This window comes from Seriola aureovittata, chromosome 6 (genome assembly GCF_021018895.1).
Source record: "Seriola aureovittata isolate HTS-2021-v1 ecotype China chromosome 6, ASM2101889v1, whole genome shotgun sequence".
Lineage (NCBI taxonomy): Eukaryota > Metazoa > Chordata > Actinopteri > Carangiformes > Carangidae > Seriola > Seriola aureovittata.
Window position 1 is genome coordinate 29,046,868 of NC_079369.1, and position 13,266 is coordinate 29,060,133.

At 39.3% G+C, this 13,266-nt stretch overlaps 2 protein-coding genes across 3 annotated transcripts in view; one reads left to right on the top strand and one right to left on the bottom strand.

The window, feature by feature from the left end:
• st3gal3a (ST3 beta-galactoside alpha-2,3-sialyltransferase 3a) overlaps nucleotides 1-8,268 on the bottom strand; it is a 58,661-nt gene extending 50,393 nt beyond the window's left edge. Inside the window, exons 1-2 of the mRNA XM_056378213.1 lie at nucleotides 8,051-8,268; nucleotides 5,321-5,472 (exon numbers count right to left, since the gene is read on the bottom strand). Of these exons, the coding sequence (XP_056234188.1) occupies nucleotides 5,321-5,435 (115 nt within the window). The 5' untranslated portion in view covers nucleotides 5,436-5,472; nucleotides 8,051-8,268. The remainder of the gene's footprint in view (nucleotides 1-5,320; nucleotides 5,473-8,050) is intronic.
• A 3,226-nt stretch (nucleotides 8,269-11,494) lies between these two features.
• The window catches only part of kdm4aa (lysine (K)-specific demethylase 4A, genome duplicate a), a 28,583-nt gene continuing 26,811 nt past the window's right edge, over nucleotides 11,495-13,266 (top strand). For both annotated transcript variants that reach the window (XM_056378521.1, XM_056378522.1), the window contains exons 1-2: nucleotides 11,495-11,602; nucleotides 13,066-13,227. In XM_056378521.1, coding sequence (XP_056234496.1) covers nucleotides 13,090-13,227 — 138 coding nt within the window. In that variant the 5' untranslated portion in view covers nucleotides 11,495-11,602; nucleotides 13,066-13,089. The remainder of the gene's footprint in view (nucleotides 11,603-13,065; nucleotides 13,228-13,266) is intronic.

Consider the following 13,266-nt stretch of genomic DNA (forward strand, 5'->3'; position numbering starts at 1 on the left):
CCGCAAATTGGCTTCAATATTTCTTAATCGGACACTTTATGACAGATGAAATAATCAAGAAAAGATCCACTCCACATCATCAGCAATGCGCCCAGATGAAGAATGCCCATTGCTTTAATGTTTTACAGGAGTGAGGAGGCAGTGTAGAGTGAAGACCTGGGAGAACTAAAACCACAAATACTGTCTCAAAGTAAATAGACTGGCTCCCCCATCTGGTAAAAAATGTTACATGGCTATCTTCTGCAGGTAGAAAATCCTTTCCCTAAACAGACACATCACAAAAGACTTCTGCTGTTACACATTTGTATGTTTTTATATGTTTTCAGACTGAATGTAAGGAACATGTGTAAGGAAGTGGAAATCTAGGCAGGCAGAGAGCCCTAAAATGCAATGTAGGACAGCTAAAAACTGTTTTTTATTAGGCAAAAAACTAAATTAGACTTCAGTTTCTGAAGTTAATAACGTGTGGCTTTAAACATGTAAAATCAAATCTAAAAAGGTTGATTTTCAGTTACCCTGACAGATGGACTTCAAAACAAATAAACTGCATGTATTCAGTTTGATTCTGAAAATCACTGAATTAAGATAACATAGCATAACTGAACGCTCTAAATGGTAACACTCAATGTTTAAGGATAGGTTAAAAATGTTCTTTATTGACCTTAATACACATTTACAGGCTGCTGCCTACCCCAAAGTAAAACAAAGAACCTAACTTTACAGGCTGAAACACACAAGTCAGACTTTCTAGGTTAATTTCAAGTGGAATCAGAATTGTTCCACTAGTAGTTGTAAGCAAGCATCCATGTCCAGTCTCACTGACAGATCAAACGACTCAGACGTAGAAATGCAGGTGAGGGCTTGTGCCGATAAGAAAGAGCTGATACACAAAAAAGATTGTCAAGTTGCTCTTGTGGGAACACTTTGGCTTCAGTCAATACAATAAAGGACAAAATGAAGCCAAATGGAAATATTGTCGCAATAACAAAGTAGCACAGCCTCATTGGAAGCTTTCAGCATGGTGTGTGTGGCCAGTGTGTAGCAGTAAACTGTGAATGTAACAGTGAATGCTCAGAGTTCCATTTTTCGGAAAATAAATAAAACGGCTTCTCAAGAACCTAGCAGAGCAGCTGAAATGAAATCACAATAGCCATACATGTTATTCAGATATTTGGTATTTTCATCGTTGAAACAGGTGTGAAATACCACAGATTTTAGTTAGATTTTCCTATTTCAGCAAATATTTACAGTAAGTATGTCAAATAAATATTACATTGTTTATTATTCAGTACAAAGAATGAATATGAGCTCCACTGTGAGGACAGAGAATCTCAAAGACACTGTTTATTAGGGCTGCCACTCATAACTATTTTTCTAACAATTAATCTATCGATTATTTTATCAAATAGTCCATAGTCAATAGTTTCCTCCAGAAAATCTATACAACACTAGAAATGTCTAACCCCGAATCTGGGCTTATTGACCATGCCAAACACTTATTCAGTGTAAATCCTCGGGCAGCAGCAGACAACTTTATGAGTTAATGACTTTATGAGAGTATTTATCAGGTACAAGGACAAAAGATATTAAAAAGCTCTGTAAAAACCTTGTAATATTTTTCTATCCATATTCTCTCCAGGATAGGAAGGTCTCGATAAATATATCAGGACACCGTCCGCGAATAAAGCTATCTTTTGCTCACCCCCCTCCATGTCTATCCCCATAATATTTTAATTTTGTTTTATCCATCGGCTCAGAGATTGTTGAAAAAAATGGCGAAAAGAAGAGGACTCTTCTGGACGCTAATCAACCCTGACGACATCCACGTTCTAGTGTGATAGAATTTGAGAGACTCCCATTAATCCTGATCCTAGCTGTTGGTTTATTATACAAGGCCTGTATGGTCTTGATAAACACTTCATGGAAATGAAACAGCTCTAATACCCTAAATAAGAAGTCCCATGAGTCAAAGGCCTTTTCTGTGTCTAGGCCTACCACTATTGCTTCTACCCAGGGCTGTTAACTAACTTTTTGGCTCACCTGCCAAGGGGACCGGTAGATGAAAAAAATCTAGCGGCCAAGTACATTTTTTACCGGCCAAGTAATAAATTGCCTCTTTTTGTTACATATACTGTACATCTGTTTCAGTACTTTTCATTGAGATAACAGTATTCTACAGCAATATATACTTAGAAGAGAGAGCAAAGAGCAAAGAGACCAAAATATTATTCAAAATACATTTTTAATGTTTTGAATATTCAAAACATTGCGAACATGGACAGTGCCAGTACCAGTTAACCTCCTGTTCTGATAAAAAATGATAATAACAAAATTCAAGGAAAATTAAAAAAAAAAATAGAACAGAACAAAGTGGATCAGTGCATGATCTAATCAGAACTCATCATCACTGTCTTCAGCAGACACCCTCTTCGCACAACCATGCATATAGTCAGGCGGCAGGTTGAGTGAAGAGAGGCTCGGACTGAGCCTGAGACACTGATTTGCAAACAGTGTGACATTTACTTGCTTCGTGCTCTCGGATGGTCTCGAGTTTCATCGTTTTATTGCCAACCATAAATGAATTGGTGCGCTGCTTTTCTTTAGCATATTTTCTACAAACTGAACAAAACATGATACCGGCCGCCTCCTCGTACTGCAGCCATTCCCTCTGAATCTTCCATTTCTCATTGAAGTTTCTTACTTTTGCTTTTTTCTTTGACGTTTCACCTTTTTCATCCTCCTTTCCATCTATCTCCTCTGAACTCTTTCTTTTTGGGTCAGTTACACCGGGTATGTGCCTCCACATTGCTGCGCCAGAACCACACTGGTCTGGTGGTGACGCGTGAAGGCTGATTTATACTACTGCGTCAAGTCGACGCCGTCACGACACAGAGCCTCTGCGTGGACGTGAACCCCCGACACAGAGCCTCTGCGTCCGTCAACGTGCACCTCCAAAAATGTCTAGGCATTTTATAGCAGCAATGTTTTGCTATATTGTGACAAACATTTACCTGCCCCATGGCATGTAGCCCTCCAAAATTAAGTCGCCAGGGGAATATTTTAGTCGCATTTGGTGAGTGGCGACCGTTAGTTTACAGCCCTGCTTCTACCTGTTCTGTGGTTATATGTTGCATTACTACACATGTTTAATAAAATCTGTCTGCTCCAAATGAATTATTTTGGGTAGATTTTTTTCTAAACATCTGGCTTGTATAGCAGTAAGAAAGCTGTAATCTTGATCACTTATAGGTCTGTAATTAGAACAGTCAGTCTTATCTCTTCCTTCCTGCCTCCTGGAATTACAGAAAAGATGGCTTCCCTCCACGAATTTGGAATTTCTCCCTCATTCAGCACCCAATTAAATGTATTTCGTAGCAGAAGGATCAAAGATCCCCTGACTGATTTGTACCACTCCAAGGTGTCCTATCCGTGCCCGGGGACTTGTTAGCCTTTAGTTTTGAAATCGCTGTGTTTATTTCTTCTGCTGTAATTTCTGCAGTTAGAGCTCTATTGTGTTCTTCTGATACTCTTGGTAAATTTAAAGATTGTAGAAACAAGTCGATCCGGACTCTATTATTAACTATTGGTTGGTTATATCATTTTTTTGGTAATATGTTTCAGCTATGTATGTCCTTAGTCTCATATCTTGTTGATTTACTATGAGGGTCTCTTATTTTGTAAATAGTATTGATTGCCTGCTTTTTTAGGGTGTAAGTCAGCAATGTTGCAGATTTGCATCCTGTTTGGTGATAGCTTTGTTTCATGTACATTACATACAATTTTTTTTCCAATCTCCTGTGCATGGGTATCATTTATCTCTTTTCTTATCTCCTTAATTTCCTGATTCGTCTTCTCATCTATACTTCCTTGAGGGCTTCTGAATTTTCCAAGTTTGCCATGATTTCGGCGATCTGTTCGCCATCTTTGCTTGGGTCACTCTGGCTTGTCTCTCCCGCTCACTCACTTGGCTCATTGTTAAGCTTAGCAGGTGCACCTGTTTGTGTAAAGGCACTTCCGCTAATTCAGCTAGCTCTGTTGCTAACTCAGTTTGAGCTGAGTCTTCCTCGGTATTTAACTTCAATTTTTCCGACGGTTTCCTATGTCTTCCTCTAGTCAAAATCAAATGCCCTTTTAAATAAAACTTCACAATGTCTCTCACGTTTTAAACTCTCAGTTATATAGGGCTTTTTAATCTCGACGTCAGGGAGCTCACTTTTTATGCTGTTGCCATGTTAGAGGCGACGGAACGTGGTTGGACCAATCTGCGTTCCATAGTGTGTCTGTGTGTGTTCCTGCAGCCCCACCTCTCCCAGGGAGCGGAGAGAGCAGAGCAGAGGACAGAGAACCAGTGTTACCATAAATGATAAATAGAAAATAAATATATGGCGGTTAATAGTGACCGGCCCCCACAAATCATTAATGTTTGGGAAACAATTCGTCGACTTAAAATACTGATGTCAACTTATTTTCATAGTTGACGTAGTTGATTATGGTGACTAATCACACCCTACTGCTTGTTAATTGTTACTGAGGTAAATGTGGTAATTGGTTGTAATGTTGATTTTAGGTGACATTTGGTTTTGTTCTATAATGCCCTTTTCACTTTCTGTTTCTGTCCTATTGGGGCCAGAGGAGTAAATACTTTTGAGCCAACAAAACCCATCAGGAGACTAACCATTGCACCATCGTGTCACACAGTACCTGAATCATTTAGCATCAAACAGAGGTAAAACTATCTGATGATTTGTAGACAAGAAGAAGAAAAACTAGGAGTTATGGTCTCAAACAAATGATCAACCAATACCCAACATTATTAAGTAAGGCAGCTGTCATTTAATGCTGTTCAGTTTGCATTGATTGAACTGTATATCTATTTTTCACATTCCACTCTCTACAACTACAAGTTAGCATACACATATACAGTATATGCTGTATATGCTATATAGAGAGTGTGAGATTAGAAATGGTCAGTACGGCAGTAAATTCAAAAGCAGATATATTTTAATTTGAGCAGTTTTTCTCTTTAGTTGGCTCAATAAATGTTGTAGATCTGATCTGACAAGGATTTTGATTACTTTCATAAGTGCTTCTGATGAAACAAGAGCAAAAAACAAAGCTATACACCATTTTCCTGCTGAATACACTCAGACTAGACTCCTGTCTTTTCTTCTGCCTAACACTTATTGTGCCACTGGCTGTGTCAGTCACTTGTGTAGAGGAGATGAATTCTATCACTGTTGCTGCAGTTGCCACTGGTCAATGAAATAAGTTAACAAACATCACACTGTACATTACATTAACTTAATGGAGGAAGACTCACTTGATTTGTGGCCCCAGCCTTGTAAACTGATTCTCCCTGACGAGTAGTAGAGGAATCCCAGGGCCAGCATGGAGCACAGGCCCAGGAGGAGGTTGCGACTGGGTTTCATTCTCATCTCCAGCTAGAGTACATGGCACATCCCACACAGGAGCCTGTTTAAACAGAAAATAAACTGGTTAGACCTGCACTCAAACACAGCATGTTATTAGTTAATACAATCACCCAGACGCTGAAGGTCTGTGATTCTGCAGTCAACAGAAGTATCAAATTCATCTACAGTGCTGTTTTCCTGAGGAGAGACTTTATTATCTATAAGCTGGGAGGCAGGGTGGAGGCTTGTCCTGTGTCATGTCCACATTCAAATGTTCGACTAGAACAGGGGTATTCAATTAAAATTAAAAAAGGTCCAGTTAGAGAAGATTTCCTCAAGCAAAGGTCCAGAACATTATAATGTCTAACATGGATTATGACGGGAGTGCCATATATCTTGAAGAAGCCCAGTAGCTGTATCAATGTCTGTATGTAGTCAACAACTGACTGAAGTAAAATTAAAAGAGTACAATTCAATAGTATTTTTCCAATGTTTATTATTCATTTTCACATTGAACTGGAGGGTACTCCAATAATAAAATGATAATAAAATAAATATTCTTTTCTCATTTCAAGTATTTCACATAGATAGATAGATAGATAGATACTTTATTTATCCCCTAGGGGAAATCCATGTGTCCATTAGCTCATTGTTGATAATAATAATAATAAAAACAGTTACTAATAAACAATAATAATTAGATTAGTTATTAGTTAGTTATTATTTGCTTCTGTAGCTTCTTCTCTGTCCTGCCAGAATGTTCTGATAACTGTGCTTACATAAAGATTTTACTAAAATAATTGAGGTAATACCATCTGTGTTCACAGACTGGAACAGACTAGAGCAGCTCCACTGAACGAGCAGAGATGTGTGTCAAAGGTAAGACAGAAGACATCACTGAAGTTGTAATGGACATCACAATCCTCTACGGTGAAGTTGCAAAAACAAATGTTGGTTTTGATACGTTTTCGGTTAATTGCCCAGCCCTTGCACAGCGGATAATTAACCACCATAATGAAGAAAAAAAGCTACATTAACTAGGTTGAGATAGAGCAGCAAAACACGCAGACAGCACCACAGAAATACTGGCAACTGGAAATGAGACACTCTGCTTACCACAGTACATCAGCTCTAGAATGGGGGGGGGGGGGGTTAAATATAAATTCCAGTCAGCTTGTGGATACAACTGATAATTACAAATTGGTTATTAGTTAAAATTAGTTTTTTAGGTACATTTAGCTAAAACTAATACAGTCTAATACAACTGCCCTGCAGAAAAATCCTCCTATTTAGCCTACCTTCACTGATATAAATGGGGTGGACAAAATAATAGAAACACCTGGACATCACAGAAGGTGTCCATAGACTTTATGTAGCAGTAGTTTTTTGTTGGTATTTCGGTTCCTAACATCAGCTAATATATATGTCTCCTTCACTCTCTTTGATCTACTGTATTCCATCAAAATGCATGCTGTGAATTAGGGATGCACAATTAATCAAAATAAAATTGAAATTGCAGTATGGCCATAAAATGTGTCACATTGTTGTTCATTGTTAGTGGCATAAGTGTTGCGGTGCTACAGAGACACGCCGGACTACAAAACATATTCTCCAGAAATAAAGGAACACGTTTGTTTGGTACAAGACCCAACAAAAATCACATCATTATCATTTTATATATTTTTCAATGAAAATTAAATGCATTTAAATGTATCTTCCAAAAATAATCGCCATATGATATTTTTTGCATATCATCCAGCCCTACTTTAAACTAAACACAGAGTGACATCAAGAGGCCTGCACACCCTGAGTCTGAGATAACTGAAGGACAATTGATAATGGATGTGTTTTTTATTTAACATTTAACTGAAGTAGTCACCAGCTGCTTGGTAACGTCACTTCTTAGCCAACCTTACAGGAAATACCTTGGCTGTGTGTGAGTTTATTAGCTAAAGAATAAATTTAGATGATTTCAATATATCATTGTGTTCTTTTTTGTTATCAGTTCTGTTGTGTTGTCAATATTTGCAGCTTGTGTGTTTTCAAATTGACAATTAATAATTACTGACAATTAACTACTAACGTTGGTTTAAAGGAGTTAACCACTATCAGGTTAATTGTGTTAACCAATAACATCAGGTTAATAGGGTTAACAGGGTCAGCCACTAACATTAAGTCAATAGGGTTAACTATTGTCTGGTTAATGGGGTTAACCACAAACGTCACGTTAGATAATTCAATTTCCACCGAACTTTCAGTGAAGTTTTGTGAGGTGTCATGACTTATGTACCGAAGAGAAAATGAATAGTGGACGCTGTAGAGTAATAAGGACAACACCACCATGACGTAGAGCATGTTACTGCAGCTAGCAGCTAACTCATTAACTGCGTTTGGCTACCAGTCACAGTAATGATAGCCTATTAGCCGCAATCACGTTAGCTACCTTAGTAACCACCGCTAACAGTTGATGTCCCTTCAGGCTGTTGGCGGTGGGAGTGGTAAAACCCCCTGTCCTTCAACACACGACATTAATGTGACGGCAGAGACATAAGGAAAGTGGCTGAACGTTAATATAACCAGTAGCCAATAAACATGACTAGCTGGCTACGCTAGCAAGCGATCCATTCTGTGAGTCTTACCGAACGGGGACCGTTAATTTTCAAGCTGACTTCAGATCCGTCGGTACTTCCTGCCGACGCGCTGGACACCGAGCTTCTGATATGCATTGATCAATGTTAACGTTACACGAAAACATTCCAGTATTCATAAGTATCTCTGCATTTTATCAACATATACTTGAGGGGCAGACCATGTCCCTCTCCCCTCCATAAGGCTCCGTGAAGCCTGCGGTGTGAGGTACCCGATACGCCCAGCTGTGTAAGGAGAGAGCGTCACGCCAAAATCCATTTAAAGAAATCTGGTATAAAAATGCAAGTGTTGGAAAGTGTTGATATTTAAAAAAAAAAGACCTATCTTTTCAGTCTGGCTTTTAATTAAATTTTTTATCTATTTATCTTTTGATTTACTTATATATTTTAAGCAGTTTTACTGGTATGTCCTTTTATGCTATGATTACTTTCTGGATTGTTTTACTTTTAATACCATACTTTTAATACCATACTACTACCATTTTTTATCTTTACGATTTTGTTTTCATTCTTATTTGATTTCTAATATCCTACCTTTTATTTCTGGTTTTTCTCACTTATATTTCTGTTTTAGTATTTTATTATTTTATCTTTGTCACTCTATCTTTATCTCTGCTTTCCAGTCTTCAGTGTTTCTTCAGTGTAAATTTATGAGATGGGGTGGATGTATTGCTTTTATACTGTAAAGCACTTCTCGTTACATTGTTGCTATACAAATAAAGTCTGTTTGATAGTATTTACGTATTTTGAAAAGCAATTACAGGTGACATACCTGGTACCAAAATAGTTAAATTAAAGGTCAACAGCGTAAACTGTAATTAAACTTTTAAACAAGGCAATTTCTCTCAGTTAATGCTGTGTTGTTTCTCCGTTGTCAATTATTTTTTCATACATTGAGTATTGTTTTAACAGCTGGTCATTTAGGGGAGAAACAACACTGAACTTAAATCAATTGAATCACTTTTCAAGAAAGCCATAAACGTTTTAAATAATAATAATAATTATTATAATTATAATTTAATAATACAGACTTAATTTCATCATTGCAATATACAGGAAAGAGGAGGGGAACTTAAATATTTTGTATGTATGCTTGTTTTATTTATAAGGTTTTGCATAGACCCCACCACCTTTAAATGAGTTCATTAAACAGAGGGCTGACAGTGACATTGGCTTGAGGGTAACCACTAGAGGGGGCTGTGAGGTCCACCACACTTGGACAAACTGCTGTCAGTAAAGGGAAGTAAATATTGGAATGATGATCTATACCACTTGCAATAAGGGAGTGTCACCTTTAAGACCCATCTCAAACACTGGCTGGAGTCAAACCAGATCTGTGATCATTTCTAACTTGGTATGCAGCGGAATGTATTTGGTTTTTTTTTTTTTTTTGTGTATTTTATATGTGACTTGTAATGTTTTGTTTGTGTGTATTTTATATGTGACTTGTAATGTTTTGTTTTATGTTACCTCCCAAGGGACTACAGATTTAAATTAGCATTTTTGCTACAATCCAGCATGTTTACATTGTGTATTTTGTACTGATTCATTGACATCTATTGTCCATGTCAGATAAACAAATCAATTAATAAATAAATAAATTCAGGCCGTGGACAGCCCATTGTCTAATCCGATGCTGTGTCTAAAGGCAGTTGGGCATCCTGAGGGCTAAATTGTGTCACCAGCCCAGTCCATGATGGTGGCTCTGATCTCCATCTGGTGATGCGTTAAAAGTTTTCAAATGACTGTGAGGAAGCAAGCAACCCAGCAGACCTTCAGCCTCAGACAAGTGGAGAGACAGTGAGCCCTTGGTCTGCTTTCTCTCCCTTCCTGCCAATAGTCCACAGGGGACTGTTCTGGCTCCGATCCTGTTCACCCTGTATACGGCCGACTTTAAATACAACTCTGTGTCCTGCCACATCCAGAAAATACTCAGATGACACAGCTTTGGTGGCGTGTATCAGGAACGGGCAGGAAGAGGAGTACAGGGATCTGACCATGGCCTTCAGTGAATGGAACAAGAAGAACTGCCTCCTTATGAACACCTCCAAGACCAAGGAGATGGTCATAGACTTTCAGAGGTTGTCACAATCCACCTCTGCTCCTACCTGATCTCTCTGGTGTTTTTCCACTCACCCCGCCTCCATCTCATTCTCCACTCTGCCACACCTCCTCATCAGCCCATAATAATAATAGCCAATAATAATTAGATTAGTCCACTCCCTTTGGCTGAGGTGTTTGTATAGCCTGATGGCAGTGGGGGAAAAAGGATCTCCTGAACCTCTCTGTTCCACAGTGCAGTGAGATGAGATGTTTGCTGCAGCTGTAGCTGCTTCTCTGTCCTGCCAGAATGCTGTGGAGAGGATGGTTGGCATTGTCCAAGATGGCCTCCATCTTACATTGCATGTGGCTCTCCACAACAGTCCTGAGTGAGTCCAGACTCCTGCCAAGCACAGACCCAGCCTTTTTGACCAGCTTGTCCAGTCTCTTGTGTTCATGTCGGACATGCTGCTGCCCCAGCAGATTGCAGCATAAAAGAGTCCACTGGCCACCACTGACTGATAAAACATGTGCAGCATTTCACTGCAGACATCAAAGGACCTGAGCTTCCTGAGGAAAGATAGATGGCATCCGTGTTCAGGGACCAGTCCAGTTTACTGTCCAGGTGCACACCTAGGTATTTATAAGTGTGCAACACCTCAATGTCCTTCCCTCGAATGTTGACTGGCTGAAAGGTGGGCCTAGACTTCCGAGAGTACATGACCATCTCCTTAGTCTTGGAGGTGTTCAGAAGGAGGCAGTTCTTGTCGCTCCATTCATTGAAGGCCATAGTCAGATCCCTGTACTCCTCTTCCTGCCCATTCCTGATATGCGCCACAATAGCTGTGTCATCCGAGTATTTCAGGATGTAGCAGGACTCAGAGTTGTATTTAAAGTCGGCTGTATACAGGGTGAACAGGATCGGAGCCAGAACAGTCCCCTGTGGAGCCCCAGTGCTGCTCATCACTGTCCCTGAGACAGTTACCCAGCCTGACGTACTGTGGTCGTCTTGTCAGGTAATCCACAATCCAGGATGTGAAGCAGGGATCCACCCCCATCCCTTCAAGCTTGTGTTTAAGAATGGGGGGTTGGATGGTGTTATAATACATCTAATCATGTTTTTTTTATTGCTAAAGGGGGTACGCTTTAGACATATGATTACGTTTCAAAATAAAATTAGACAGTATTTGTTTACAATACAATGTGACAAAAGAACCGTAGATACAGTAAAAGACTGGGAAACCCTGGGGTATCTTAGTTTATCAGCTGATCTCTGCAACTAAAACACATATGAGGCATGGGCTGGAAAACCAGGCTCTGTGATTGGCCAGGGGGTCTACGGAAGCCCCGCCTCTCTGAGTTCCATGTAAACAAACACACACTGAGCATGCGTCACTGGAATAATGGAGGACTGTCTTTCTTACCCGGACTGATGATGTCTGTATTCCTACTGTACTACCCGTGATCTGAGGAAAAAAACAAGTCGTCTACATTTTGGCGTGTGTAAGTTCATGTTTCTCACTTCAGAATGAGTTCAGTTGTGGGATAGAGGCAGTAACTCCAAGTTTGTGCACAAGAAACCGACGGTCAGCAACAAGCCGTGTCTGCTAGTTGGTTAGCTGAGAACGGAGGCAGCTGTCAGATCTCTGACTCCGCTACACACTTAGCGGTTGCTTCTGCTTTCAATAAATTATTATCCGGTTTGACAACGCGACTTACATTGTCTGCAAATGCTGATTGGTTGCCGTTTAGTCATGAATACGACAGTGGTTTGGTTTTTGTTGGGTACACTTTTAGTTCCTGAGACGCAGAACATGCTATCGTGCAGTTAGCATTTTAGCTAGCGGACTAGCTAAATATTTTTTCGAGGAGCAGCGCTGTCAGTGGGCCACGGTGAGATGGACGTGGTATTCACCCAATCACAGGCTGAGAATCTCAATCAGTCAGGAGTCACGGCAGCATGCTGCCTAAAAGTTAAACGTCTTCTCTGGTTTTTAACTGTACATCACATAACTAATTTAGTCCTGTTGGAGGTTAATGAGAAGTCTTTACTTCGACTCCACTGCATTTCTATGACCTACTCCTTCTTTTAGTCAGTGGTACTAATTTTATTTTATGTTGAAAATGTGATACACTGTTCATCACAGTAGAAAAAAACAATCACAGCCAACTCCTAAATATACTTTTGAATACTTTAATATTTTTAAAACCAAGTGCTCCAGTACTTTAACTTTCACTTGTATTGGAGTTTTGTACTTTGTCCACCTCTGAATATATGTATGTACAGTATACATATATTTGTATAAAGGTTACATATCTGAAACTGAGTTATAAATAGCGCTCTGGGTCTTTAGTTGAAATATGTTTAGGATTGTGAAAAAAGAGAAACATGCATTTTTTGGTCTCTGGAATCTGCTTGTTTATTTAGTTCAGGTTTGACAAGTTAGCATGTAGTGGTTTTTAAAGCGGGACCTGGTCTCATGTGGTCTAAATTATGTTTTTTTTTCATGTACCTTGTCTAACATGGTCTGGGTGGAGAAAAACAAGAAGACAAATGTGAAATAGGGTTTTAAACAGTCTCTTGGGTGTACTTGATAAACAAGTCCAGGTTTTTATTAGTGTAGATGTGGTAGTTTTTGAGCTGGATGTGGTCTGGATGAAGAAAAAGCATTAAGCATTAATTAAACGGCATTAAGGCTATTATGATATCTAGTAACATTTCAGTAACTTTCAATTGTTAACAACAGAGAATTGGCCAGGAAATATCCCTCTAGTTTCCCCCTCACTAACTGTAGAGAAACCTGAACTTGAGACAGACCAGTGATGTGAACTGATGCAGACTGGGTCCCATGCTGAAAAGAGTTTAAAATGTATTTCTTTAAAATGAGTCTGACATTGTCAAACATGTAACTGACAGACATGTAACCTGGATGTTTTCATGATCATCTCCATGTTTTTTCCACCAGTCAGAGTAACAATCCCAAGACAAGATGACCACAGACACACCAGCCCAAAGCATCCCCTCCAGGATAATGACGTTCACCCCCTCTAAAGAGGAGTTCAAGGACTTCAGCCGGTACATTGCCTATATGGAGTCACAAGGAGCACACAAAGCTGGAATGGCAAAAGTAAGTAGAGTCTGTTGTGTTTTGTCAGGTCATTATGAA